Genomic DNA, 27623 nt, shown 5'->3' on the forward strand with positions numbered 1-27623 from the left:
ACACCTTTCACATTAAGAATATTTTACCCTAATTTTTGAAAATATTCTCCGTTAATCCAAATGTTAACCAGAATATTCCATTTTTGACCATTGTGAATAGGTGTTTTAGTGAAATTGACATTAAACAGTTTCTGCTTCTTATAAATTTCCCCTATCAGCAGACACAAAACCATCTCAAAGAGATAAATACCATTTATATTTAAGTTTTCCCAAGGATGTTGATTTTTTAAAGGTTCAATGTTAGTTATATTTACATTGAAAAAGTTGTTTATGTAACATCCTTTCTGACTATAATTTAGGTCCATACAATCTTTCTTAGTTCTTAATACACGTATAAGACACTTACATTAAATTATCTGTTCTAACTCCCTTTTCCTTACTAATTATTTTTTCATAAATGCTCTTGCTCTTTTCTGAAGTAACATCAGGCTTTTTATATTCTTTTCCAAAGCAGAGATAAATTAGATAAGAAATTCAAATAAGAAATTTTAAAGAACACAAAGAAAAGAAATAAGGGTTACTTCCTGGTTCTTATATGACTTATTCCTATCAGTAAATTCTAGTACTCAAAATAAGCCTTATTACCTAGAATGTTCAGGAAATGAGGAATTAGGCATCCTATTTAATTAATATTATTGTTTAAATGTTTCTAAAATGTACAGTACACTTTTCTACATAGTAAACGTAATAACAAACATAATACTGATATCAATGTGATTTTTTTTTTTTTTTTGGCCTCGTCATGCGGCTTGTGGGATCTCAGTTCCCCGACCAGGGATTGAACCCACAGCAGTAAAAGCCCAAAATCCTAACCACAAGGCCACCAGGGAATTCCCTCAGCGTGATTTTTATCACTAAGATTTTTAAGAATTATTATTTTTTAAAATTACTATTCTAAACATCAGATATCAATGGAAAATACAAAGGAAGAACAACATAGCAAATGAAAACTAACTCAAGAATATATTAGTTATTTTATTGATGAATTTATTGCTAGCCCTTTTTGTTGCTTGTGATTAACCTTTCTCATAGGTAGAGTGCTAAAAAAAAAAAATGCCATATAACTTAATTCCCATTGGGTTTTGTGTAATGCAGGTGCTACTCGATACACTTTAAAAATAAAAGCATCACATAACTACCTATGATCCAGATTTGTGAACAATAATTATCAAAAATTTGCCCTAATCGGGCTTGCTTAATTTTTCAACACTTCTATACAATAATGCTGAGAATTAACAGAATTAACTGATGATCAAAGTCTCTCCAAAAACTATATTTAACTTTTTCTAAGCTCTAGATCACTATTACAATGAACAAAATTAACTGGCTTGAATTTCATCTTCTCTCAGTTTCTTTAGCTAGTAGAATAAAGTAGTTAAAATAATCTCTAAAATATTTCTATTTTTAAAGTTTTATGATCTCTGCTACTGGTAAAGGTATTGATAGTCAAATAAAAGAATTAAAAGCAACCTGAACAGACATAATGTAGACCCATTTAGAACAGTACTTATTATTTTCTAAAGGAAATCCTATTTTGAATCAGTGATATTTAAAGAAAAATTAATCCCATATCTACTGATGGAAAAGTCAATGCCTATTGGGCTATAGTAATCTCCAGTGGGTAGGCGGGAGGTAAGGAGACACAGTTCCAAAAAATGTGAAAATCAGTTTAAAATAATGCTGTGTAATTTCATAAAATGAATATTATAATGGTCATTTTTCTTCGTTTAAAAACAATTTCTGGTTTCTAAAGAATAAAATAGAATAATGACACAATTTGAATACTAGTTTGCTGTACAGCCTGAAATTAAATTTGCCTGTTGTTCTCTACTTCTTAAAAACAATAACAATAATAAAAAAAATAGTTGCTACCAATGAAGTTATAACTGCTAATTACAGCAATATTATTTAGAATAAAAACTGAATACTTGCTTAGAATTATTTGAGATTATGACTACCTCTGAAGTCCCAAGCAACTCAATGTACTGGAAAAGAAGCTGGCCCTTTAAAAAGAAATTCTATTTTATGCAAAATTTAAAGGAGCAGTTTTAATTCAAAAACATTATTAAACGTGATAAACAGGGCTGGCTGATTACTGTATTTTGACCTTGTGAAGTTTTCTATCTCCTTTGTCGGCTGGGTCCTCTATTTCAGAGCAGTGATAAAATCCAGGAAATGGTGTGAGAGGATTAATCTTTGGCCTACAGGAGCCAGAGAAAGCACCCATCAAGCTACTGATACTCCGGAGGGAAGAAATGACTTGCGGGGGAAGGGTTGGGTCAACCAGAAGATCTGACACCATATTACGAGCCTCATTTAGCACCGAAAGATCAACTCCACTTCCACCTCCAGAATTCTAGAAAAGAAAAAAAAAAACAAAAAAAAACCCCATAAAATTATATATGTGTTACACAGAAAATTTAACATTTAAGAAAAACTTAACTCTAACGATAACTAAGTACTTGAATCCTATTAAATATTAATTTTCATTTATTTGGACTTGGCATAAATGATATATCAAGTGGTACGATTCTAACTTTAAAATTTTTGATGCTGATATAACAGATATTGTGAACTTTAATTTTTTTTCTACATTTTTCATTAGTGTATCTCATATTTAACGGTATTCGTTAATGACTTCCTTATAACTAGTATGGAACCAAATTTGTGTTTCTTTCAGAATCTATAGTTTGGGCATTTTATTAATTTATTAATGATTCTCTTTCCTCTATGTCAAAATTTCTTTCAAACATATACAGCATTTCTTTTATTTACTCCTCACTTAAGAGGCAGTCTAGCATAGTGACAAGGCTTTGTTGCAAAGACATCTGAGTTGGAAATCTAGACTTTAGCCCTAACTGCATGACTTGGAGCAAGTTATTCAACATCTGAACTTTTCAGTTTCTTCACTGTAAAATGGGGATAACAACTACCTCATTAAGGGCTGATATGAGAATTAAATCTGATAAGCTATGTAAAGCACATAAAGCAATGCATGGTACATATATTTAAAATGCAATAAATAAAACTATTATTATCCATATTATAGAAAATGATGAGATTAAAAAGGAGAAAAAATGGTGTCAGAGTTCAAAGGAGGTAGTGATAACACTGAACTGAATAGTTAATATGGAAGGAATAACAGGACGCTGGACCCTTAAAAATGGATAGGAAATACATTTTTTAAAATTTAAAATTAATATTTCATTGATGAATATATATGATATGATTTTTACTTTTTGAAAATATATATTATGTTCAACTCAATTACCCACAGAAATAAGTACACTGATAATCAGAACAGTGAATTAAATGTTACTTTTGTTTGTTTTCTTGTGCCTTGAATTTACATTTGGGTGTGTTCGTAAGTATTCAAAGTATTTATTGAGTTCACTGTTTATTAATTACCCTCAACACATTTTGAAATTGAGAAATGTTATGAAAGTTAGACCAACAATTAGCTTAGTAATGTCTTTGCTCTTTGTGGAATTCTTTTCTTTTCCCTTGTGAAGTATTATTTTGTATTAGCTTTTATCTTAAAACGTATTCCATTATTGGGCCATAGCCCAGCTATTTCTAGTCTTGATAAGCAAACACCTCTCTCTATATGTCACTGTAGATATTAAGCATACTTCTGACAGATAGCTTCCCCTAACTTGAACTACTGAACCAAAGTAAATGAACCAAACCAAAATCACTATAAAACTACCCTTGCATATGTTGGTCAAACCTATACCTCCACAAATTGTGTATAACAGTATCTGTTTTCCCTCACCCAAATAAGAAATCTGTTGTCATTTGAGTTGGTGTTCCCTTATATGCAGTGTATCATTTCTCTCTGGCTGCTTTCAAAATAGTTTCTTTGCTTTTAGTTTTCAAATGTTTAATTGACATACCTCAGAGTAGATTTGGGGCGGGGGGCACTGATCCTATTTGGGATTCACTCAGCTTCTTGAATTTGCAGAATTACATCTTTTGCAAAATTTGGGAAGTTTTCAGCCATTATTTCTTCAAATACTTTTTCAAACCTACTCTCTCTCCTTCTCAGACACTGATGATATGAACGTTGGATCTTTTGTTATTGTCCACCAGGTCCTGAAGGCTCCTTTTGTTTCCATTTATTTTCTCAATGTTGTTCAAATTGAGTAAATTCTACTGATCTATCCTCAAGCTCAACAGATTCTATGCTCTATCAATCATCACCACTGTACTGAGACCATTTTACAAGTTTTTTATTTCCTTTATTGCATTTTTCAGTTCTATAACTTCCCTTTTTTTTTTTTTTTTGGTAACTTCTGTTTTTTTGCTAAGATTTTCTATTTTGTTTATTTGTTTCAAGAAAATTTGTAATTGCTTGTTAGGATGTTTTTATGATGGCCGCTTTAAAATTCTTTGTCAGACAATTCCAAATCCGATCATCTTGGTGTTAATCATTGACTGTGTTTTCTCATTTAAGTTGTGATTCTCCTGGTTCTTGGTATGACAGGTGATTTTCAAAATTTTATCAACATTTTGGTAACTATGCTAGAAGACTCTGGGTCCTATTTAAACCTTTTATAGTAGGAGGTGGTCTTCCTCTTTAGATTTAGCACCAAGTCCTAGTCTACTTTTTCAGGCTGTAATTCTAATGAAAATTTAATTCTCAGGGCATTCACAGTGGTATTTTCCGTCTGCTTGATTTTCTCCTGGTGCCACTAGGGTTTCCACTGGTCTCTGCTGGTGCTGCGGGTGAGAGTTGGTGAGGAGCTTCCTCAGGTTGGGCTATCTGGTGCCTCTAGGTCGGGGAAGGGAGTCTCCAAGCCACAAGGACCGAGAGCACTTTCTGGGCTAGGCACCTATGTTGTGGAGACCTGGCCACCCTCTGTCTCATTGGGGAAGGGGAGTCTCATGCCTAGTAGGGAATAACCATACTTCCCTGGCCACTTAACGTCAATGGAGTTCCTGATCAATTCCCCCTTGGTGTTGTTGGCAAGACTCTCATTCAATTTTAAGGAAAGGAAGAGCCTACCTGCATCATGTTCTGTTGTTAGGCTGGGAGTCTGCATTACCCCAACATTTGCTGTTGGGTGACAGTTATAAGACACCCTGTCACACTATGTTGTTCCTCTGTTACTGGGGTCCCTAATTTCTCCTCTTTGCATTTTTCAGAGTTCTCCTTTGTTCGCCTCTTGCGTTATTTCCAGAGCTTATACTGGTACTTAGCAGAGAGTATCAGGGAGAATTAAATCTGATGATACATGCAGAACACATAAAGCAATGTATAGAATATATAGGTAAAGGGCAATAAATATTATTATTATGGAAAGTGGTGAGATAAAAATACAGATAAAATGGTACCAGAGTTCAAAGAATATATAGATAACTTTAATCTGAGTGATTAACAGACACATCATGGTAAGGGTGGCATTTGAGCTGAGCTGTTCATTTGGTAGGATTTTACTCAGAAAGATTAGGAGAAAAGAATTTTTTACAATAAAAACAAACAAAATTTATTTGGGGGAAACTCATTCTTCAAGAAGGAGAGAGCATAAATAAAGGTACAAAAGTGGTGAAATAGTGATGTACAGGGAACGTAAAGTTTTTTAAGTATAGGCTATATTTATATACTTTTTTTTTTTTTTTTTAAGAGCAGTGGAAGATAAGGTTGGAGAGGCATGTTGGAACCAATATTTGATAACATCAGATTCCAGGCTAAGGAATATGGACAATGGAGAGTCATGGATTTTGAGGCGGTCAAAGAGAAATAAAGCAAGAAAAGGAAAAAAGAAGTGATGGAAGGTATTAAAAAGAAGGCAGTACTTATGATGTTAAGACCTGACAAAAGTGTGAGAAAAGAGCATTCCAGGCACACAGACTAGCGCCTGCAAAGATGCAGAGGCAGAAGCCTGCCTGGCTTGTTTGAGGAATAACAAGGCCAGTGTAGCAGCAGCTGAGTAAATGAAAGAGAAAGCAGAAGATGAGGTCAGAGAAGTAAAAGGGAGTAAAGGAAGGGACCATATTGTGCAGGGTCTTTGAAGTCCATGATTAGGACTTCAGCTTTTATTTTTGGTGAGATAGGAGCATAGTGAGCAAGAGACTGACATCATCTGACTTACGTCAGATCGAATGGAATATTCAAATTATTTGCTATAACTTTAAAAGTTTAACTTAAATTCTTATTTCCCATTTGGCTTATATTTGGCAAACTCTTGTTTTTGTACACAGAGCCAAGAATACTACATTTTAACAATTACTGTGGGAGTGGAGGAGGGGGAGGAGAAGGTGGCTGTGTGTCCCTCAGATGCTAAAACATTTGTTACATGGCCCTTTATAGGAAAAAATGTGCTAACTCGTATCTTATACTATAATTTCAGAGATGCTTAGTATTTATTATTATTGAAATTAATATAATATCAGCTTATATTTTTCTGTGCTACTATGTACCAGGCACATATTATTATTTTAATCAGCCCTCTGAGGAAACTGGTATTACTCCCAATTTATAGATGAAGAAATAGGTTCAAAGTGTCTTAAAAGGCTTGCCTAATTTTTTAGCTGGGAGGGACTAGTTTGTATCAGACCAACTCTTCTGCCTAGAACAATAGGTCTAGAAAAGCCAAAATAAAATAGAAATAGCATCCATTTCAGGGCATCAGAACACAGTCAAGCAGCCAGGGCTTGAAAACACAAGAATCTAGAGTTAAGAGAAAAGATTAAAATGAACCCAACATTCTGTGCTACTTTTTCCTTTCACAGAATTTGCTACTGATTCATAGCTGACATGGGGCAGAGAAGACGAGAAGCAGAGCAGTTAAGAGGCTAGGAAACAGCTCTATGCTGGGAGACCAAAACTGGAATTTAGGGTTATAAAGACAGGGAGAGCTTTAAATGCCAAGCAAGATCCCAGAGAGAAGGGAAGAACAAAGATGCAAGGCTGAATTCAGAGCTGCTTTTCCCCTGAAGATATTTGCCAATCTGTAAACAGTGGCCAAGAGATGGAGAAACCAAGCAGAAATCCTCAAAAAGATTTCTATTTTGAAAGTAAAATATCGTTTTCAGCAGTCTCAATGCTGGAGAAAACCAAACAAAAGGAGTTCCGAGAAAAACACCACTAACCAAACTGTTATAAGAAGAGACAGAAAACCTGAATAGTCCTAAAACTATTAAAGAAACTTAATAATGTAAAACTTGCCCATAAGAAAAGCTCCAAACTGAGATAGCATCACCAGAGTATTCTTCCAAAGGAAGAAATGAAACCCATCTTACCAGACTCCTCTAGATAATAGAAAAAAAGGTAATTTCCCACCTTATTTTATGAGGCCAGTATAACCTTTATACCAAAAACATGCCAAAAACATGATGAAAAACAAGAATAATAGGCCAATTCTCTCACGTAGACATAGATTCAAAATATTAATAAATAAAATCCAGTGATGTGTGTGTGTGTGTGTGTGTGTATATTTTTTTTGGCTGGGTTGGGTCTTCGTTGCTGTGCACAGGCTTTCTTTAGTTGTGGCGCGCAGGGGCTACTCTTCGTTGCGGAGCACGGGCTTCTCATTGTGGTGGCTTCTCTTGTTGCGGAGCACGGGCCCTAGAGCACGCAGGCTCCAGTAGTTGCGGCATGTGGGCTCTAGAGTGCAGGCTCAGTAGGTGTGGTGCTTGGGCTTAGTTGCTCCACGGCATGTGGGATCTTCCCGGACCAGGGATCGAACCCGTGTCCCCTGCATTGGCAGGCGGATTCTTAGCCACTGCACCATCAGGGAAGTCCCTGATACATATTTTTAAAAAGAAAATACTTCTTGATCAAATTTGCTTTATTCTGGGATTCCAGGGATGTTTCAACACAGGCACAAAAATAAAACAATTTACCACATCAATAGAATAAATGGGGGAAAATCCAGGGATCATCTCAATAGGTGCAGAAAAAGCATCTGATAAAATTCTACACCCATTTATGACTTAAAAGAAAAAAGTTTTTAGTAAAATGGGATTAGAATAGAACTTTCTTAATCTGATAAAGGGTATCTATAGAAAACATTAGTGGTGAACATACTGAATATTTTCTCCCTGAGTTCATGAACAGGACAAGGCTGCCTACTAGTAACAATTCTATTCAACACTGTATTAAAGATCCTAAACCATACAGTTATGCAAGAAAAATGGCAAAGGATTGGAAATAAATTAATAAACCTGTCCTTATTCATTGATGACGTTATTATATCCCTAAAGACTCTAAAAGAATCCTCAGGGCTTCCCTGGTGGCGCAGTGGTTGAGAGTCCGCCTGCCGATGCAGGGGACACGGGTTCATACCCCGGTCCGGGAAAATCCCACATGCCACAGAGCGGCTGGGCCCATGAGCCATGGCCGCTGCGCCTGTGCGTCCGGAGCCTGTGCTCTGCAACAGGAGAGGCCACAACAGTGAGAGGCCCGCGTACAGCAAAAAAAAAAAAAAAAAAAAGAATCCTCAGACAAGACATTAGAATTAATAAGTAAATTTAGCAAGGACACTGGATACAAGAATCAATATATAAAAATCAACTGAACTTCTATGAGGCAGCACAAACTATTAAAAACACGGAACTTCTAAAAATTGATACCGTTTACAATATGTTTTGCAATTTAAAAAATTAAATATCTAGGAATAAATCTAACAAAATATGCATGACCCCTACACTAAAAACATTAAGATAAAGATGATACAGATCAGTGAAGGAATATACCATTTTTATGGATTGAAAGCCTCAGTATTATGAGATGTAAATTATCCTCATACTGATTTATAGAGTCAATATAGTCTCAATCAAAATCCTAGCAGTATTTTTTGTGTGTGTGGAAATTTTCAAGTTTATTAAAGAATAGTCAAGATAACTTTGAAGAAGAACAATGCTGGAGAACTTACTATCAGATGTCAAGACTTATTATAAAGTTACAGTAATTAAAGTAATGAGTGTGGTATCAGTGTTTCAGGAGAGACAAATTGACAAACAGACCAGAAGAGAAAGTCCTGAAACAAATCTACATATGGTCACTTGCTATATGACAAAGGTTATAATACAGTGCAAAGAAGAAAGAATGTGTATTTTGTTCAACAACTGGAACTGGGTCAATTGGATAACCATATGGGAAAAAAATGTCTTGATCTATAAATCACACCATACAGAAAAATCAATTCTAGATGCATTACAGATCTAAAGATGAGAAGTAAAACAATAAAACTGCTAGGAGGTAACAGAAGAGGGTAGACACAACCCAGAGGATAGACACAACCCAGGAGGTAGACAAAGTGTTCTTAAATAGGACACACACAAAAAAATCACTAGACAAAAAGGAAATGATTGATAAGTTGGCATAAAAGGAAGTGATTGATGGAGTACTTTTAATAAGACACCATGATAAACCACAGACAGGGAGAAGGTTTTTTTTTTTATGAATATATATATTCATGTCCAAAATACATAAAGAACTCCTACTGATCACTAAGTAAAAAGTAGATAATCAGTGGAAAACATGGGGAAAAGATCTTTACCAGAGGATATCTGAGTAGCAAATGAACATAAAAAGATTCTCAGCTTGATGAGCCATCAATGAAATACAAATACTAAAACCACAATGGATATCCTTCAACAGCTACCAGAATGATTTAAAACAGACACTACCAAGTGTTGGCAAGGATGTAGAGCAACTGAAACATCCATATACTGCTGATGGTTGGGTAAAAGTAATACAACCTCTTTGGAAAATTATCTGGTGCCTCCTACTAAAACTGAACATACACATGTATACCCTATGACCCAGCAATGCACTCTAATGTATATATCCAACAAAAGACATCAAGAATGTTTCAGCAGCATAACTTGCAATAGACAAAAAACTGAAAAATAAAACAAATGTCAATCTGCTATAGAATGGATGAATTAACTGTATATTCATTCAATGAAACACTAAATAGAATGAGAATGGATGAATTACTACTATGTATAATAACATGAATTAATCTCAGATAAATTTTGAAAGAAGCAAGACAGAAAATACATATGAGTGATTCCATTTATATACAATTCAGAAAAAGACAAGAAAAACTAAGTTGTGATGACAGAAATCAGGTTTGAAAGGATGCTTGGGAGAAGTTGATGACTAGGTGGGGAGCACAGGGGGCTTTTGGTGTGCTGAATTCATCATCTGAAAAATGGTCACATGTATATATTCACGCTGAGAAAATTCATCAAGTTATACAGTTATGACCTGTGCACCTTTATATATGAGCGTTACACTTCAATTTTTTTTTTTTTTTTTTTTTTTTTGGCCATTCAGTGCAGCTTGCGGGATCTTAGTTCCCTGGCCAGGGATCAAACCCAGGCCCATCGCAATGAAAGTGCCGAGTCCTAACCACTGGACCACCAGGGAATTCCCTATACTTTGATTTTTAAAAAAGGATTATTAGGGAAAGAAAGAGGGGTAGGAGAAGAGAGAAATAAAAGTCTGTGTGTCCACAAGCCCATGCTCTCAACCATTACTGCTTACTTATCTTTAGATTTTACCAGTAATTTAGGTAGATACTGTTTTAATTGGAAACTGAGGATCTTGGTGAATATGACTGATGAAAAAGGCCACTATTTAGGTCAAGAAACCCCAGCCCCTTGTAGGTCAGATGTGGCCTTCCTCACATCATCTGACTGTAACAGTTACACCAGAGAATAGTTTTTTCTTAATGGGCTGTTGTGGCTATTCCATTTAAAGTTTAAAAATAAGAATCAACCATTCAAAGGGGTGTTCATTTTGCAAAATTTTATGTTGGGACAATAGAATTAATATGTCTGTAAATACAAATGACAAAGATTTGATTTTTATTAATGTTTATCTATTAGTGTGAAAAACATCAGGTTTCAAAAGCATATGAAACATAATATTACAATCTTTGTAGACTAGAATTATATAAACCATACGTTTCAATACAATGGAAAACTAGGAAAAGATCTATAAAGATATATATCAAAAGTTAACAAAGTTAACAGTTATTCCTTGATGTTTGAATGATTTTCCTTTTTTCTCCTATACTTCTATTTTTAATTCTACTGATAACAATATAAAGTTATTAAAAAATCTTTAAAAAGTACATTTTGTATTATTCCATATATATAAAGTTCATAAATAAAGAAAACTAATTGCTAGAAGTCTGGATAGGGATTTTCTTTGGAAACATAGGTAATGACTAGAATGGCACACAAGTGAGGCTTGTGGGATGCTGGTAATGTTCTATTTCTTGTTATGGGTACTAGTTATATGGAATGTTTAATTTTTGAAAATTCATTGAGCTGTGCAATTTTCTGTACATTTATCAGTAACTCTAGGTGGAGTGAACTGGGGGAAAAGAGCCTCATATTTAATATAGATGAGCCCAGATTATATTAGCAACATTTTAAAAATAACTATTTATATGTTTGGTTTCTTACTTTCTTTTCCCTTACAATTAAAATACATTTTTAAAAAACTACCTAAATGAAGTTCTGGTTATTTTAGTTCAGCTAAAGAAAAATCTTACGGCATATAAATTAAAGTTACATTCAGAAGATTTCTATGTCAAAAATTTGATTACAGATATTAATTATTAGTGATATCACTTATATTTACCTGATAGTGAGGTTTATACCACTGCTTTAAGTCCCAATCCCAAAGAATCATCTGGGGGGGGAAAAAAAAAGAGTTCACTTAGTTACAAATCATAAATAAATAAATATATGTAAAGACAAAATGGTGCATCTTCAATTACAAATACCTAAAATACCTTAAAGTTTGGGAGAGGAATTGGGAAGATTAGAATAAAAAATATCTCTAGATGGAATATTTTATTAATTACACAATCTGTGATTGAGAAATCAAAAGAGTCAGGATAAAGTCACTAAACTAATCTATATTCAAAATATAGATTCAAAATATCTATTACCACAGAACTGAAAATATCAATCCAGAAGCAGATCCATTCACTAAAAATACAAGAAAAATGACAAATCGCCGTTCTTCCCCTCCCTACCCTCTCCAAAGGCTCATAATTTGTCATTTTAAACCAGTGACAGTAGGTGGTGCTATTTCCTTACCAATAAGGCACTTCTGTCAAAAGCACTAAAAAGCTTGCCCTTGGTTTAGGTTAAGCATAAAGGAATGGATTTATAAAAAGCTACACACGACCCTTTTGATTCACAGATAATTAGTTTTCCTGTTTTTCTCCTTTATAGATTCTCAATGGTAACTTCTTAGTACCAGACTAGTTTTTTCCTGCCCTTCTCTTCCTAGCAGGCCGTGTGGTTACTTCTCCATCTAATAGTCACTGCTCTAGAAGATAAAATTAGCTTAAATTTGGCAAGCTATAACTGCTACCTACCATTAATCCTAAATTTCTTTTAAGTTTTACTTAAGTAATAAATAGGTCTCCTCCTTTTGCCTAAATAATTGATTATAATTGTGATTTTCTACATGGCTTTGAACCCTAGTATCGAACATAAGCCTAGTTAATTTGTAATACAATCACAATTTCTATGTACTGAAATATTTGTGTTGTTTCTTGTCCTCGGTCGTAAGGATTCTGATTGCAAAAGATCATAAAATGTTATCTACTCTTTCATTGGTCCGATATTTAAATAAGGAGTTGGCAGATTTTTTTTCTGTAAAGGTACAAATAGTAAATATTTTAGGCTTTGCAAGCCACATAAGGTCTTCCATGGCATATTCTTTGGTTTTTGTTTTTGTTTTACAACCCTTTGACATGCAAAACAAAACAAAACAAAAAAACATTCTTAGCTCAGTGGCCATACAAAAACATGTTCCTGGCAGGATTTGGTCAGTGGGCTATAGCTTGCTGACCCCTTTTAAAAATTGTCAATTGTCATTATCACCATCCTTGCAGAAGGTCATCTCTTGCCAGGAAAGAGAAACCTATCTCTTCCCAAAGAAAATCCAGACCACTTACAAAATTCACGGACCAGTACCTGCAAAATGGCTATGGTACAGCTACATGCAAAGTACATAATATATATTAGTAGACTCATCAAATTTACGCAGTATTTTATATGGCCCTAAGTGTGGTCCTCATATAATTATTTCAGGTTTTGATTTAACCAGCATAAACTCTAGATTCTAGAGACATTAATCAATGCAGTTTAAGACATTAATAACTTCCTAAGAACATTCACATTAAGATTAAAATAACCTAAAATCCCTAAATTTCTTTTATACTTGATATACACGCTCCATTTTCTGCATGCTATTCTTACACAACTGGCTTTTTAGTCCCAACTGCAGTACTTTACTTCAGTCCTGATTTCAGCCTGTCCAAGTTTCTTTGGAGAGTGGAATGTCGACTAGCCTATTCACCATTCTTCCCATCATCATGACATTTGTAAATCTGATGTTTTCTTAAGTTCACTTTAAAAAGTACAGAATGAACAGGAGTGAAAACAGAACCTCGGGATGGATCACTAAAGATTACCTATGAGATTTGCGTCTGAGTCTGCATACTTGCCTAACATACTATCATCCAATCCATACCTCCACATTTCTTCTACAAATGATACCATCAAACGGTGACACACCTACACCTCATTTCTCCTAATCATTAGTCTGAGTAGAATTTGATTTCTTGCTAACTCCAGCGTACTTTCATTAGGAGGGTTTCTTAACACTGAGTCTTCCTTGCCTCCCACTTGCTACTCTGGCTTTGAATAAACTCTTAAGCAGTAGATCAACCTTATTTATAGTCACTTTCTCTGCGATCAAAAATACATTTGCCAAAAGGCAGCAGGTCTTAGTCTGAAATCCCCTGCATATTAGGAACTGAAAAGAGATACAGTGAAAGCCACAAATCGCTGGTAGACTGCCTTCTGTATAAATTGGACAACTAGAATATTAGCGATTTTGAGAAAACAAAATTTTCTGCATAAGTAATAGAAGATGTATAATCCAGGAATCATACAGCTGCAGCTAGGTACATCTTACAGCAGTGTTATTCAAGGTGTGGTCCACAATAAGAAAGTACAGAAATGAAGAGTAAATGTTTAGAAATTTTTATATCAATTTGATATTGTTGAGTTGATTTTAGTATATTTTACAAAAGCAGATTGGGGCAAAAACCCCAAAGCTTGATCCTTTTCTATATAGTTTGATGCCAGGAGACAAGAACATGGTTGCACAGAGCTGCACTGTTTGGGGCAGCAAGAAAACTAAAAACGACCCAAATGTCCATCAATAACAGAATGGGGAAATTTTGGTACATTCATGCAGTGGAATACAATAGTGAAAATGAATGAAGGATAGCTACAACCTATATGAATGAATCTTAAAAACATAATGTTGAATGAGGAAAGTCACAAGAGGATACATACAGTATAATTACATGCAATATAAAATAAAATATTCATTGAAATATACTTTTTAGAAATATAAACATACAGGAAACTATGAAGAAATTCTGGATGGTTATTTCTAGGGGAGAAGAAAACTGGATCTGGGAGTGCCATACAGGGAACTTCAAAGTTACTGGTAATGTTCAAAGATAATGGTGGGTCGATAGTGTTTTTTGTCCTTAGTGTCTAAACTGGTAAAGAAGTAGAGGCAGTGACTAGAGTAAACTCTTGAGGAATTGTGCTATACATGGCAAGAATGAAATGGAGCAATAGCCAGGAAAGAATGTGGGAATAATACTTTTGTTGTTAAAATGGTAGGTTCTAGAGCTTGTTTCTACTTGATAGGAATGATCCCGGACAGTAGAACTAATGATAAAGGGTAGATAGAGTGCACGATTTCCGAAGGAGCAAAATCCTTAATGAAAATATTGCTCAATACCTCTATAATATTAGCACATAGATAAAATTTTAAACTAAGAAACAGTAATAGAGTATTAGCCATTATTAATCAAATCTGTGAATCACTAGTTGTTCCTCAGCAGTCTGGAATATTTGGGGCGGGGGGGAGAACCAATTTAGTTTACATATATTTCAACATTGTGAACTGCAAGATTAATTCTGATTTCCACAGAAATGTCATCTTAACAATTATATTTTGTTTTTATCTTTTATTTTTTAAAAAACTTTTGGCCAAGCGGCTTGTTGCATCTTAGCTTCCTGACCAGGGATCGAACCCATGCTCCCTGCACTGGAAGTGCAGAGTCCTAACCACCGGACCACCAGGGAATTCCCAACCATGCATATTGAAAACCGAGGCAGGTGCCCTAAGGCCTGCATTATTCTGCATGACTACAAATCATCCTAGGTAAAGTATTTTCGTGTCATTTGAATATTATTGTTTATATCTATTGAATTTGCATTTTTTGCATTGTTACATTATGTCTCCAGTCCAAAAAATAAATGGCTCAAAATTGGTTTCCTAAGGCTTAAGGTACTAATAAAAATAGTAACAAAACTCAGAATGAATGCTAAGCCTGAATCAAGAGCAAGACTCTAATGCAATCTGACTACAAATCTGTGGGTGTGATGATACCACACAAACCCATAAAGAAAATATTACTAAGTCATACAACAGTGACCATCTAAAAACTGGACTTTTTTTTAGACTCGCAATTCATTCACCTTATATTCTTCTGAATGTTGTCCACTTTGAAACTTTTATGACACTCAAACAAAATGTGAAGACTTTTTCGTAAACCAGTAGAACTTTTCTAGAACAATCACATTATGCTTTCTTATATGAAACTGAAGATTTTTGTTCCTAAAACAGAAGTGACATAAACTAGAGGCACCATTCAGATTCTGTGCTCCTCATAGGAAAAGCGTATAAGAAAGATAAACTGTTGCTGAGAGACTTGTAAAGCTAGCCACACAGATGATAAACATTATGCTGGAAGAGAGAACGGACCGAAAAATTTCCAAAATGTATTTACTATGTGACACCTTGGGACATCACAGAACTGAAAAGGCATATAAGGTAAAAGAGTAATTACTGTCATATTTGTACACAGCAAATATTTTACTTTACTGGTAGGTAAATGCACTCATGTGATGAATCGAAATCAGCTCTTGGTTTATGTGCGATACACACAGCAAAAGATGGCAGCCAACTTTTTTATGTGTTTATCACTAAAAAACCCATACTACGAAATATGATTTTTTTTCCTATTTAATGATTATTTTGTAAACTATGATAGAGACTTGAAAACATGTGCTGGAATCAGTTCTGAGAGAATCTGTAGAGCAAGGAAGAGCCTCGCTAAACAATTAGAATATCCCTTAACTGCAGATCTACCACTGCTTTATTCACAGAAAATAGCTGGTAGTTGAAACACACATGCTGGGCACAGTTCAGTGTTAAAGGAATAGCATTAAGTGTAAATGCACTCCATTTTTGGCCACAGAAAGTACATCTTTTCAGTGTGCTGTGGGAAAATGGAGTGCAAAGAAAAACTATAAATAGCAAATAGAAGTAGTCAATAAAATGCAAAGAACTTCTATTTCTCAAGTTTTAAAGCGTGACAATGACCATTAACTTAGCAATTGACACAGCCTCAAAAGTAATCTTCAGTGAGAAATTTCTTTATGATTTGAGGGTCCATGTTGAATTTGAGTATTCAGAAACAACAACCAAAAAAACTACTTGCTACTTTCCACTGTAAATTATAATTTTGCTTGAATTTTTCTAATTTAAGAGAAATAGAGAAAAGAAAAGAATCTGGTTGGATATATGTGCTGAATCTACAACACACAACCTATTTACTCATCAGTGAGCTGAAACAGAAATGCCTTTAATATTGCAAACAATGTTCACTGATAATGTACTTATTTTAGTTTTTAAAAATTATGAATCATTTTTATACATTTATCTAATATTGGTAGGCGCCTGCCACACATACTGAATACATAGTGAATGGTGCATGGATATTAAAAGTTTAAGAAACATTGGTAGAAGCATTCCTTCCTCCTATATAATATGTAGCTCTCTTAAAATTTTACTTCCAAGTAGACAGTATATGCTCTGTATATAAACTGTTCCCAAGTCAGCAAAACCTTAGGCATCTAAACTTCAATCTCAATAGCAAGGTAGATCCTATAAATAATTTAAATATAAGAATAAATAATTCAAATACTGCTAAATTTTCAGTAAAAAAAGGAAGTTTTAGTGGCTATGGTATGTTCTCAAAACATGGTTCTGTTATACTATAAGACATCATTTAATGAAAGTATGAAATTTTAATTGCTGGGTTTTTTGTTTGTTTGTTTGTGGTAGCTGGGCCTCTCACTGTTGTGGCCTCGCCCGTTGCGGAGCACAGGCTCCGGATGCGCAGGCTCAGCGGCCATGTCTCACGGGCCCAGCCGCTCCGCGGCATGTGGGTTCTTCCCAGACCAGGGCTCGAACCCATGTCCCCTGCATCGGCAGGCGGACTCTCAACCACTGCGCCACCAGGGAAGCCCTAATTGTTGTTTTTAGGAGCTTCCAATATTACATTTGTCTGTTTCCATCTAAACTCAAATACAGTATCAGAAATTAGTACATATTTCACACACTGTAGTTATCTGTTCAAAAATAATTTTTAAAACAGCATTTTCTCATAAGTAACATATGAGGTGCATACTATTTAAAAAATTCTTTTAGTTGATGTGATAAAGTAAACCCAAGACTGTGCCTTTATACAAATTCAGCTTTTCTTTGTGGTTATAAAGTTGAATCCTGAAAAAAGTTTCTCTTTGAATATGTTTATAAGACCAACATGCTTTATTTACAGAGCTCTACAAAACCACCAATACCACAGAGAAACATCAGCAGCACAACCAGGAGATGTTATCAGGTTCAATTACGTCAATGAGGTTTTATTTCATTGTTCCCTATGTAGACAAAAAGAAAAATATATATGTGTCCTCAAGTCAAGCTCACAGAACTGTGATATTTATGTGAAATTTGAAAGATTGTCTATTATGGTACAGCTGTGAATTAACGTTACAGCATCCTTTATTCTCATGTTTTCTTGTTGACATTTTGCTTGAGCTTCATGTATAAATCTAGGCTAATGAAATTGACTGAATTTCAGTATTTCCAACTTTTTCTATTTCTATGCCTTCCAACTTAGGCCCATTTAACTCTGTGTTTATTGAACATAAACCAAAAACATAAAATAAATGGACCGCCAAAAAGCTAAACTAAAATTGTACTTTCTAAGATAGTAACCTTGACAAATAAGGGCCCCAGTCAGAAAAACTGACAAGCAGGGGAAAAAAGGTGTGTGTGAGGGGCGGGGTGGGGTGGAAACTAGTATTACTTGGAAACTAATCTCATTTACTATTCTTACTAATCAATCAAAATATATGATTACAGCCGTGGTGACGTAGACTGTAAGCTATGCCCCAGCACTATGTTAGATGCCTAATACCTAATGTCTTCTTTAATCTTTACTAGAAAGAATTCTTCGTGGTAAGCCTTATTTCCTCATTTTACAATTGACACAACAGAGACTAAAAAGGTGAAGTAACCTGCCCAGAGTCACATGATTAGTAAGTGGCAGAGACAGAAATTAAATTCAGATCTGCCTCATTCCAAAACTTTAAGGATTCTTAATCATTATTCTACACCATCTTATAATTATTACCATTTACTACTGTTATTGTCAACACTACTATGTGCTAGCAATATGGCAGGTGCTTGGCAGCCATGTAAAATCACAACCATTTTGCAAGTAACCTCATTTATATATGGGGAAGTTGAGGCTTAGCGATTATACTAATTATTCTGTATTTGCCTCCCAGATCCCTTCTTTGCCCTCCTTGCCACCCTGGGGAGGCTGGGCCCTACACTGCATCTCCCGAGCTCCCATGCAGCTGGCTTCCACTTAGGCTGGGAGATGACAGCAGGAAACCGGAGTTTGGGAGGAGAGAGAGGTGATTATTTCTTCTCTGCTGCCTCCATGACTACAGGTCTTAACCAGATGGTCTTCCCTTCACAACTTCAGCTGTGACTCTGAACACACCATTTCCACCCTTGTTCCATCAGCCTCAGGTGAGGTAACAGCTTTCCATAGTTGCTAGTCTCTTGTTGCCTAACCACCCCTTGTCCATCATCTTAACCCCGCTCATTCTCTCAAAGTAGATTCTTCATTAAAATCTTTTTATTTGAACCACCTTGGAGTGAATTCTATTTCTTTTTTGCACTCCTAAATAATACAGGGACATTGTTAACCAAGTTCTGTCAGGTGTCAGCTAGGAAACTGCAGAGCTAGAATTTGAACTCAGATTTATCTCCCTACAATTTTATTCCCTTTCTACTACTATGCTTGAAGGATAATTATGTAAGCTTTTAATGAGACCTTTCTTTCCAAAAATGATAAATAAAAAAGAATCATCAAATTACCCTCCAATCCCGTATTTCCTGCATTTCATTCTGTAACTACAGATGAACTTCCTGAACTCTAGTCAATGGCTTACTTTTCCATAAATGCACTAGGTCCAATCTGCTGGTACCTACCTGAGGATATTTCACAAGCAGTTCTCTCCCTGTCTGCTACATCATCATTTTCTCTCTCTACTAAGTCAATCCCCTTAGACTATAAACATGCCACAATTCCTCACTTCTCACACACACATACTTTCTCATGATCTTCCTTATACTCAGTCTCTATCCCAGTTCTTTGCTCCCCATTTACAGCAAAATTCCTCATGAGTGATGTTTACTTTTTGTTTCCAATTCTTCTCCTACAATTCTCTCTTAGCTTTACTAGTTTATCTGCTGGTCCTTGAACATGCCAGGCAATTCCAACAAAGATTTTTCTAAAGCCGTACTGATAATTCAGATTTTATAAAGTAGCACTTGAAATGTACATATAAGTTTGGGGTTTTTTCTCTCAAGAGTACAAAACCAGAAACAACAATATTTAAAGGGACAGAGGACAGACATAGGTTGAGTGAGAAAAATATGAAAAGTCATAGATTGTTTGAAAAAGATAGAGATTTAACCTCTAAAAGTACCAACTACTTAAACCTCTATATCCTATTGATCTTATGAGACTTTTGTTTTTATCATGATGTTCTGAAATTGAGTAAAACACCTTTTTTTTTTTAACCTTTCAGAATCCTTTTAAAACAGTTCCACACACCGTGGTCTAATTAGTTGTGCTAAGGGAATTCAAGCACAGAGAGCCATTTTCTAAATATACTATGAAATCACCTCTATTTTACCAGTATTCTTAATCTCTTATTCACTCCAGATGTTTTCAAGTTTTTACCTACCTGCTTCTCTTCTAGACCTCCTGTGTCCTTCCAGATATATGAGTTGGCACATGCCTCAACTGGCCTATGGTTAAGCAGAATTTTATCTCCATCCCAGACATGGATTCTACATTCCCACCAAGAGATACATATTCTGGGGAGAATGTGACAAAAATAACTGAAAAAAAATGGGATTGTAAGCCTATAACTTGTTTTCCTCCTACTGTGAATAATGTTTTCCTTTTAAGTTAAAATATAATTTTCAGTATAATTTAAGCAAAAGATTAAATTAATAATAGCTAATATTTAAAAGACCTTACTAAAATATGTGGACAATTCAGGATTGCATGAGGACCTTCCTAATAAATGTTCTAGAATTCTAGGCACAATTTATGAACAAGACCAAAAGAGAAAAAAAAGGTTCCTCACCTCAAGCACAGGAATATGCTACAAACTTGACTCCAATCTGGAAAGAAAACTGGATCACAATGGCCTTCTCTCAGGGGAGACCTGAGATCAACCTAAAATGGTGGTTTTATGACCATATCTAAAGCCATCTCCTTCTATACATACAGTAACTCAGGCAGACTGATGCCAGAGTCCAGGTTCTCAAACACTATACTATACTGTTTCTCACCTACTTAAGGCTCAAACAGAGGAAGCTGGGTTGCTTCCCCACGCCCCCGCCCCAATCAATTCTATACGGTTCACACAACTAAAAGCTCCATAAATTGCACAGACATTCAAGTAAAACAAAGGGACTAGCTGGTCCTAGGCAGGCATACCCTCTGCCTAACAAAGCAAATACAGCATATATGTTTTCTCTGATTGCCCTTTATAATTTATCTGAGAACAGACAGATTATAGTTTAGACTTAAGAATGGTGAACCAACCAAAGACACCAGTCTTACTGGTAAAATAATTACATATATGTATGGAGGGGAAATAAAATAACACGCAAATTCTCTGCTGGAAGTCCCTTTGTTTAGGAATCCTCCTCCTTGGCTCTTCTGATATTTATGACTCTCTAATGCGTTTACATAGACACAAGCTTTGTATTCCCAAATAACACAATGGAGAGTCCTAATGGTATTTCACCATGGGCAGAGAGTATATTTCATCAACAATTTGTGATCTCTGCCCCAAGAGGAGTATTTGAAGTGGGTTAGAATACTGCTGTAGGAAAAAATCTAGAAATTCCTTCCAAGGGCTCAGCTCCAGGCTTTGATACCCCTCGGCAGTCTGCCTACTCTACCCTTCCTTTGATCACTAGAACTATCAGAGCCAGCTATGGGCCCAGGACCATTCCGACTGGAAGTTTCCCATCTTCAAACATGTCCAACCCATTTGGACAGAGGGTGGAAATCACTGTGGGTAATAACTAAATATTGCTTGGGTCATTTGAAAGAGAACACATGGTGACCTTTAATCAGTCTCAGTCTTTTAGTGTCCTCAAATTCCTACCTCACTGCAACTAAAACAAAATAAAACCTAGTTAAAAGGGAGAGGCAACTTCAAGTCTAGCAAACCACAGGCAACAAAAGTGTGTTTACTACATTAGGTACTCTTTTGGGAGCTTATATATATCATTACATTCAACCTGTGAGATCAGTTTTTATAAATAATTTGTTGAATGAATAAATGACTCATTTTTAAATCCCTCTTCTTCCCCGTATCAATCTATTTTGATCTAGATATTTCTGATTTTCTATCACCATATTTTCACATTTTTATCATATCAAGCCTTGATCACTTTCAACAGCCTCCAATCAATTTTATCTACTTTATACATCTTCAAAGCCGTGTTATCATGATACTCTCCTGTTAGAAATATTCAGAGTATATTTGAGCTTAGGGGAATTTAGAAGTTAATTCCTATCTTCTCATTTTACAGATACTAAAGAAAACAAGGTCCAGAGTAATTGATTTTTTCTTTGTCTTTTTTACCTCTGTCTTTTTTACCTTTGTCTTTTTTACCTCTAACCTCACTCAACTAAAAAAAAAAATCTACCTGTAGGCAGACAGTCAAGTAAAACAAAGGAACTATTTGGTTTTAAGTGAGCAAGCCTCCCCCAAAGAAAAATAAAAACATCTTTTTCTGATTACCTTTTATTTTATAATTCTACCAACCAAGCTCACATCTGATTATCTACCCAAACCCATGGGGGGGAATTTAACAACAACAATCTGCTTACCACTTTCTACATCTGACTTAAACCTTCCTATTTTCCTTGGTTCCTATTCTCTACTTCCTATCTCTTAATCTCAGTTAAAAGTAGCTGACCTCTTAAAACAGAAGAAATACTTGAAGGCTACAATGGAGGTATTCTTTAAACAATAAAGCCTGTTGAAGGTAGCAACTGCACGTTCATTTAGAAAGTAACAACCAGAGCTTAGATTATTCTATATGAGCTAGCTCACTGCCAATATGGTAAAGATTCAGGACCACAAAGAACTCTTATTCTGTCAGATGGCTACATCTCTGAAACATAAAGGGCATTTCATACAAAAAGGACTATATAGGAAAGTAGCACAGGTATATTTAAGAATATTTTCTTACCACTTATTTATATAACTTTTCATGGGTAAAATTTTAAACACCTAACAGAGATACATTTACTAGGACCTTACCTGATTTTATTTTAGAACTGAATATTAAATTTAGCAGATAGAGGTATTAAAGGAAATTATCATAAAAGCATCAAAGTAGATTTTAATTAACCAAGAAAGAAACTTAAGATCAATGTATACTAACAAAACTATTTTTTTACACTTAAAATTAAATTCACCATTTTTCATTTGGGAATTTTATTAGGTAGAAATTATTCAAGTTGCCGGCAGTATCTGTTTGACACTTATTTGAGTTAACAAGTTTTGTCATAGTAACAGATTAAAATTAAGCAAAGATACTAGCCCCAAAGTGACTTGATCTGGAAATGAAAAATGGAACCTCTGATCTATTAAAAAAAAAATCAGATTTCCCCAAGGATCATCACAGTATCCTAAACTAATGAAACAAAATGTACTAAAACCTGGGCTTCCCTGGTGGCGCAGTGGTTGAGTCCGCCTGCTAATGCAGGTGACACGGGTTCGTGCCCCAGTCTGGGAGGATACCGCATGCCGCGGAGCGGCTGGGGCCCGTGGGCCGAGGCCGCTGAGCCTATGCGTCCGGAGCCTGTGCTCCGCGGTGGGAGGGGCCACAGCAGTGAGAGGCCCGCATACCGCAAAAAAAAAAAAAAAAAAAAAAAAGTACTAAAAGTTTTATGCTTTGCATAAGCAAAATGACTTTTTAATAAATTTAAAATATAGAGATAAATTTAACACTACATTTTAATAAAAATTTTACCATGTAAGAGACCACTAAACACTAATTTTCCATGTATAAAATAGAATAAAATAATAACAATCTGGGAATTATTTAATTTGAATTATTATTATAATGTAACATGGATCATAAAGAAACTGACAGTTCAAAAGCAAGTTTCAAATAATTTCTAGAGACCCTTTCTAAAAACTGAGAGCAACTACTAACTCTTCAGTGTGCTATCAATTTATTTTCTAAAACATTAAACCTTCTGACAGTGCTGTACAAATAATAGTCACCAGTAGTTACTCCAACTGGCAAAGAAAAGGAAACCAGATATTAAGGTCTGTCAATGATCAATATATTAGTAAAATTTTAAAAATAGTTCTATTCTTAACTCAGTAGTCTTCCCCCCCCCCCCCGCAACCCCAAATTAATGGCTGCTCCCTCATTAGGGGACAAATGCACACCAACCTAGCATTTTGCTGAGATTAATGAGTCTAGCACAGTGGAAAACTGTGCTAATTTTTGACCACAAAACTATTACAAAATAAACTAACCTACTCTTTTTTGGTATGCTGATGGTTAATGAAGACAGCTCAATAAACTCTCAGGCTGGCAGTACGTATGTCAGTATAGGCAGTTTACTAATTCACCAATTATTAATATAAATCAGATGTAAATTATGCACCCTTAGCCTCCAGGAGAACAAGAGCTTCCCAGCATCTAGCAAAGTGCGTACCTAGCACTTAGTTGCTTAATAAATACTTGTAGAATGAATTCACCTAAAAATATCACCTGTCACATTACATAAATTTGAAGTTTTGGTTATGTAGCCTATTAATACTACTAATAAGAGCTAATATTTATCGAGAGCTTACTATATGACCTGTTGTCCTTATTTTTACATTTAATCATGGCTGAGAGAGACTATCTAACTCGACCAAGTTTACATGGCAGGTGAGTGGTAGAGCAAGAACTCAAACTGGTTTTTCTACCTACAAAATCCAGAATTTCAATGACAGTATTATACTGGAATATTCAGAATTCATTATTATGCTAAGAATCTCTACTATGTAACTCTCATCTCCCAGCAAAGGTCAGTTTACAAAAATGTGAAAGTAATGAATTTTCAAATGATAAATAATTACAATATATTATTTGCCTTCCTGGCTTTTAGTATTTGGTCTCCTGCTGAAGTTGAGCTCTTAACCACTTAAAAAAACATCTGCTTCTATTAGAGAACAGAACAACTTTATGCAATGGAAGAAGTGGGCTACCAAATTAGAAAACCAAGGGCTAAACTACTTTTGTTCCAGATGTCAGGATATAAAAGGCACTATCTTAAACTTGTTGTGAAGATAAAATTAAGAATGTACTTTATAAAAAACAAAGTACTACAAAAATGCTCATAAAATATTTCATGTGTTTATATGCTATTGTCTAAAATACATGTTGTCTAGATTGCTCACACTTAGAATATGTTACCATGCATTACTGTGTGAACAATCTTGCCCCCTATTCTGGATATTCTCCATTTGTCCCTTCAGATCCACTCTCTTAAATGGCAGTGTTTGCTTAGGAAGCAGACCATTTTGGACTGCATCAAAAGGTTGTTTGTTATCTGGCTTTTGATGGGGGACTACAGGAGGCACCAGCAGGAAAGGAGAGGGCAAGAGGAGAATGAGGCTGAGGTATTTATAGGTGGGGATATCATCAGCTCCTTCCTCAACAGCACAGGCTGGCAGTGGCTGGATTCTTCCACTAAAAGCTACAGCTCCTGTTGGGGACCCTCGTCTACAGATCCTACAGTTATATCCCTTGTCTCTTCAGGCCTTGGGTGGTAATAGGGTTATTTCCCCTAACTCCCTTCACACTTTTATAAATAGTCCTTTACTAAATGATCCTCAGTTACGCCATTTTAGTGTGCCATTTTTTTCTTGCTGGGACCCTGGCTGATACACTACCTAACTAGATTATAACGTCCCTTGATGATTTAGGCACTGTTTTTCATATTTCTTCTTTAATATCCTTAGCACCCAGCAAAAACACTTGCATGTAAATAAAGTATACTAGACAGAAAATCAGAATATCTTAGTTATTTTCAATTCTACCAATGACTAGCTTCCACTAAACCTTGGAATCTTAACTGCAAAATAAAGAAGTTGGATTAAAGGGTAATCTAAAATCTGTTCCAGAAATCATATACAAGTATTATTTTCTCTACTGATAGTTGAAAGCTCACCAATAGAGATTTATTTCTTTGTGTTTGGATAATCATGGGATCACTTAAAAACAAACGAATAATTGTTTAACTCAGTGTCGGTACTTTTTATTTAAAGGGCCAGACAGTAAATATTTTAGACTTTGTAAGCCAAAAAGCAAAATCAAATCTACTATGTAGGTACTTCTATAATGAGACAAACATATTTTTCTATAGTTTTTTATTGAAAAAATTCAAAATATAATAATAGTGAGTATAAGTTTTTGTAATGCAGATCTGCAAATGAGAAGAATAAAATTAGTTTGGAAGGAGAGCATTTCATTTAATTGGGACTCAAAAATTGGTATTCCCTATCCTCAACATCAATGTTTACCTGTAATGCTCATTTGTAATGAGATTTTATATATTTCACCTCTGAAAATGTCTTTTCATACAGATAGGGACTGGCAAATATTGGTACCAGCCCACAAGTATATGATTTTAATTGTGCATATTCACCACTTGAAAGGTATTTATAGAATCATATTAGATATTAGATTCTTCTCCTGATATTTACATTTTAGCATGTCATTACATTGTAGATAATGCATTCCAGTGGAAGGTTACTTGGAAGTTCCCTGACTGTGCAGTTAAATGGATTTTGAAATATGGAAAATCCTTTACTTACACTGAGTTCTGAATACCACTGCTAAAACCGTACTTTGATCTAGGAAATATAGCTGCTGCAAATTTGTGTGGAAATGGAGATCCCACTTCCTTTTTTAACTTTTGACAACATGTAAAGCAGATTGACATTACTTGTGATCCAAACAACACTCACTGTCATCAAAATCACTTTTACCACAGCATAAATTTTGCATTTAAACATTGTTATTCCTCATAATTTTAGGTTGAATTAGTTAAGAAATATTACCAACTCCGTAGCATAAGCAAATTTCCAAAGTCATTCAGTTTTTAATAATAATGGTTGAAGGTGGTTCTCTCATGCAGAAAAATTTCAATCTCAGCCTTGAGCTCAAAATACACAATAGATAATAGTAGAATATTACAGGGATTGTCTTTCCAAGACTGCAGCGTCCTGGTTTGGGAGCCAGTAAAGGAGGGGAGAGGGTGAATAGTGAAAGGTATATAGAACTTTGTTATACAGCAGAAACTAACACACCATTGTAAAGCAATTATACTCCAATAAAGACATGAAAAAAAAGGTATATAGAGAGTTCAAGTCTAAGCAGACATAATTAAGGATGAGGAGGTCTAGAAATAGCAAGTTTAACAGGAATACTATCAGATACAAAAATCCATATGTATAAAGAAGATACATCAAGGGTATGGCTGCTCACATTCTGAACATTGTTCAGTTTTCCAAAGGACTAACTGCAGAGTTCTTTTAAATAATGCCATCTATAAAACAGTAATAATAATAACTCAGAGGTTATATAAAGTGAGATAATACTCATGAAGAGCTTATGTACTACTATACAAACTGTCTCAATAAATGTTACCATTATTTATTAGTATTATTGATGTTAATAATAATGAGTTCTCGTGACTTAAGTGCTTGTTTACAAAAAGTTAAGGAATAGTGAACATTGAAACTAAAGTGTTAAGGAAACTATCCAGTAAAATTAGATTATCAAATTAAATGATCAAATTACCAAGGAAAAAATAAAACTGAATTTCCATAAATATCCATGCAACTCAAAAAGGAACAAATAATCCAAGGAAAGTGAACTATCCCTCTAATGCTAAAAATGCATTTTGAAGTTTTTGCCTGTCTAACTGAGTCAAGTCCTAACGCACAACTCGTATTACTTTGTCTATGTCTTTGTTTGTATGTTATTTAACACAATCTAAACAGGAAGTTCCTAAAACACAAGTTTCCACAATTACTCTATCTTGTTCAAAAATAAAAATAAATAAGCC

The 27623-nt window shown here is 34.9% G+C and overlaps 1 protein-coding gene across 2 annotated transcripts in view; it reads right to left on the reverse strand.

Moving 5' to 3' along the window:
* The window catches only part of PDE3B (phosphodiesterase 3B), a 178338-nt gene that overhangs the window by 59242 nt on the left and 91473 nt on the right, over nucleotides 1-27623 (reverse strand). For both annotated transcript variants that reach the window (XM_027115300.1, XM_027115299.1), the window contains exons 2-3: nucleotides 11609-11659; nucleotides 2108-2356 (exon numbers count right to left, since the gene is read on the reverse strand). In XM_027115300.1, coding sequence (XP_026971101.1) covers nucleotides 2108-2356; nucleotides 11609-11659 — 300 coding nt within the window. The remainder of the gene's footprint in view (nucleotides 1-2107; nucleotides 2357-11608; nucleotides 11660-27623) is intronic.

This window comes from Aethalodelphis obliquidens, unplaced genomic scaffold (genome assembly GCF_003676395.1).
Source record: "Aethalodelphis obliquidens isolate GAN/ISIS:26980383/991018 unplaced genomic scaffold, ASM367639v1 scaffold14, whole genome shotgun sequence".
Taxonomy (NCBI): Eukaryota; Metazoa; Chordata; class Mammalia; order Artiodactyla; family Delphinidae; genus Aethalodelphis; species Aethalodelphis obliquidens.